The sequence below is a fragment of the Camellia sinensis genome, chromosome 7 (assembly GCF_055761805.1).
Source record: "Camellia sinensis isolate YWXY chromosome 7, ASM5576180v1, whole genome shotgun sequence".
NCBI classification, from domain to species: Eukaryota; Viridiplantae; Streptophyta; class Magnoliopsida; order Ericales; family Theaceae; genus Camellia; species Camellia sinensis.
In genome coordinates this window covers 154,175,015-154,177,554 of record NC_138967.1, presented here as the reverse complement: position 1 = coordinate 154,177,554, position 2,540 = coordinate 154,175,015, and the positions used below count along the sequence as shown (strand labels likewise).

At 35.9% G+C, this 2,540-nt stretch overlaps 1 protein-coding gene across 1 annotated transcript; it reads right to left on the bottom strand.

Annotated features, from left to right (window-relative positions):
* Positions 1 to 1,143: 1,143 nt before the first annotated feature.
* LOC114320526 (uncharacterized) lies at positions 1,144 to 2,279 on the bottom strand. Its single transcript, XM_082881267.1, has 3 exons — positions 1,648 to 2,279; positions 1,278 to 1,350; positions 1,144 to 1,149 (listed from the first exon to the last, which is right to left on the bottom strand). Exons 1-3 carry the CDS (start codon positions 2,277 to 2,279, stop codon positions 1,144 to 1,146), a joined length of 711 nt encoding a protein of 236 aa, XP_082737393.1.
* Positions 2,280 to 2,540: the final 261 nt, after the last annotated feature.

Genomic DNA, 2,540 nt, shown 5'->3' with positions numbered 1-2,540 from the left:
TTAGTTTGGAAGGGTTAGTTTGAATTCAATTGTAATATGTATGTGTACAGATTTTGAACAGTCTGGCTTTGAAATATGTAACTGATTTTGAACAGATTTTGAACAGAGTTTGAACAGTCTGCCTCTGCTCTATTTTATGGTTTTCTTGAGTATTGTTTGTTTACCACTTTAGAAGATTTTTTGCTATTGAGAGAACATGGACATTGACTTTAAAGAAGCAAAAGAAGAGCATTTGATAAAAAATAGTTTAGACCTGCTATATCCTAAGTTCAGTTTGATAAAAAATCACAGAATATTTTTTGCTATTGATAGGCAGTCTACGGGTCAACCTAAGTTCAGTTTATATAGTTGCTCGTGTAGCTTGAATGGTTATATTAATTTATTAATCGTTTAATTTCTTGTTCGTAGAATATGTGTCTTTCTTTAGACCTGCTATATCCTAATTTCTTGTCTACTGTTGATTTGTAGGACGATATCCTATTTGAAGTGCTTTTGCAACGGTTTCTCGTGTCCTTTGGTGCCAAGCAACAGTAAGCAACACATGGTATATAATCAATTTAATACTAATTTGATAGAGACCGAGATTTGTACGTTTTTCATCAAATTTAATTTGATGTTAACGTTGGAGCACTAGATTATTTGATGAAACAAAAGATTAAAGGTTGGAGACACTCTTAACACCACATTTGGCCTCCTTCCATAACTTTACCCTAAAGAAATTGATTGCTACATGCATATAGCAATAAAGAACTGTTTCGATCAAAAGGCCACTGAGTTGCATCAAGTGCCATTCACAATTCATGCTCAGCAACTAACATAATGCTCACAAACCTTAAAAAGAAAAGAAGACGAAAAAAAAGTTCAAAATCAAAATCAAAATCAAAATAAAGATGGGAACCTCATAGCCAACAAACTGCTGTTGTCACTGCTATTTTTAAAGACAATATATTGATTTTTACTGCTATTTTTACACAGATGTGGAGATGGAGGACGACAATTCAAGCATGCCGTCCTTAAAACCTACCCGTAAAATAGGAAAGAAGTTGAGTAAGAAGATCAAGTTGGCTAAAAAGAAGCATCGCGGCAGTTTTGGTAAGGGCAAGATCAGGAGGAAGCACAACGTTTAGTTGTCGAAAATATACATCATGCCTAGATTGGACATGATGTAATCTTATTACATTGCAGTAATAGCATATATGAATTATTGAGGAAAAAATATACATCATGCCCTCATGGTGCAGAAATATATGCATACAAAAAATATTTAAAAAAAGTACCTTTAGTATGACCTCTTCTGCAGCTGTCCATGGGAGTTTCTTTTGCCTCAACTGAGGAATTGCCGGGTAAGTGCTGCAGATTGGAACAAAGTTCATCCCTTATCAATCAAATTAGCAGCACCCAAATCCAACATCAGAGTATTCAAAAGACCAAGCGCATACATGAGGATGGGAGAGGACATACAGTTGTTGGACATTCAAATACTTGCAACAAATTAAAGTTGATAAAAAGGAAGATCAATTATTTAACAGAAATTTGCCAATTAAGAACATATTAGTGTTTGGATGCTGGTTAGAATAGAGTGATTTACTTTAGCATAGACATGCAGAAAATAAACACCCCTATCATCTACAAATACGACAAACTCACTACTTTTTTTCTTTTCTTCTGAGTGATCTGGAGTAATTAGAAGAGGTCTTATCATTTTCTTCTTCAGAACTTTCCTCTGCGTTAGCATTCGGTGGACATGCAGCTTTTTGGGTTGAATCAGTAATCGATTGTTGTAAAACTTCCTGTTGCTTTCCATCTCCAGCAAGTATCTTGGTCACATCGACAATCTCTGCGTCTCTGGAAGATGGATTATCTTCATGAAGCTTAGAACCAGACCGTTCATCAATCTGTTGTGTCTCCGCAAGTGTTCCATCATTTACGGTCACACCACCTTCTCGACAAGATAGATTGCCATTAAAGCCTGATACTGAAGGTTCTGCTTGTTGCTTAGCTTCTACATTTTCTCTGTATTGAGAACTATTGACTTCATCTACATGGTTTCCATTGTAGTTTGTTTGATTGTTTCCATTCACGTTGTCATCTCGTCTCAACTGATTTTGCTCTGATCTAAGAAATCTCTTACAAAGTTTGTTTGCCCGATGTCCATTCTCCAATCCAATGAAAGCAGCGAGATCTTTCCTAGCTAAAGACGCCTTTTTCTTGACTTCAAAGTACTTCAAAATTACATGAGAATATGCACAAAAAGGGCAGTAAAATAGTGAAACTATCATCAAAGCTGGGTGCAGAGCTCAAGCACCTCTGATGAACCACTAACGGACACGTGCTTGGACTACAAACAGTTCTTTATTGCTATATGCATGAACCAAGTTCTTTATTGATGCAACTCGGTGGCCTTTTGATCGAAACAGTTCTTTATTGCTATATGCATGTAGCAATCAATTTCTTTAGGGTAAAGTTATGGAAGGAGGCCAAATGTGGTGTTAAGAGTGTCTCCAACCTTTAATCTTTTGTTTCATCAAATAATCTAGTGC

Coding starts and splice junctions, on each gene's coding strand:
- LOC114320526 (XM_082881267.1), bottom strand. CDS start 2,279: ATGATAGTTTCACTATTTTACTGCCCTTTTTGTGCATATTCTCATGTA. Junction 1,351..1,647: donor AGAAGAAAAGAAAAAAAGTA/GTGAGTTTGTCG, acceptor TCCAATCTGCAG/CACTTACCCGGCAATTCCTC.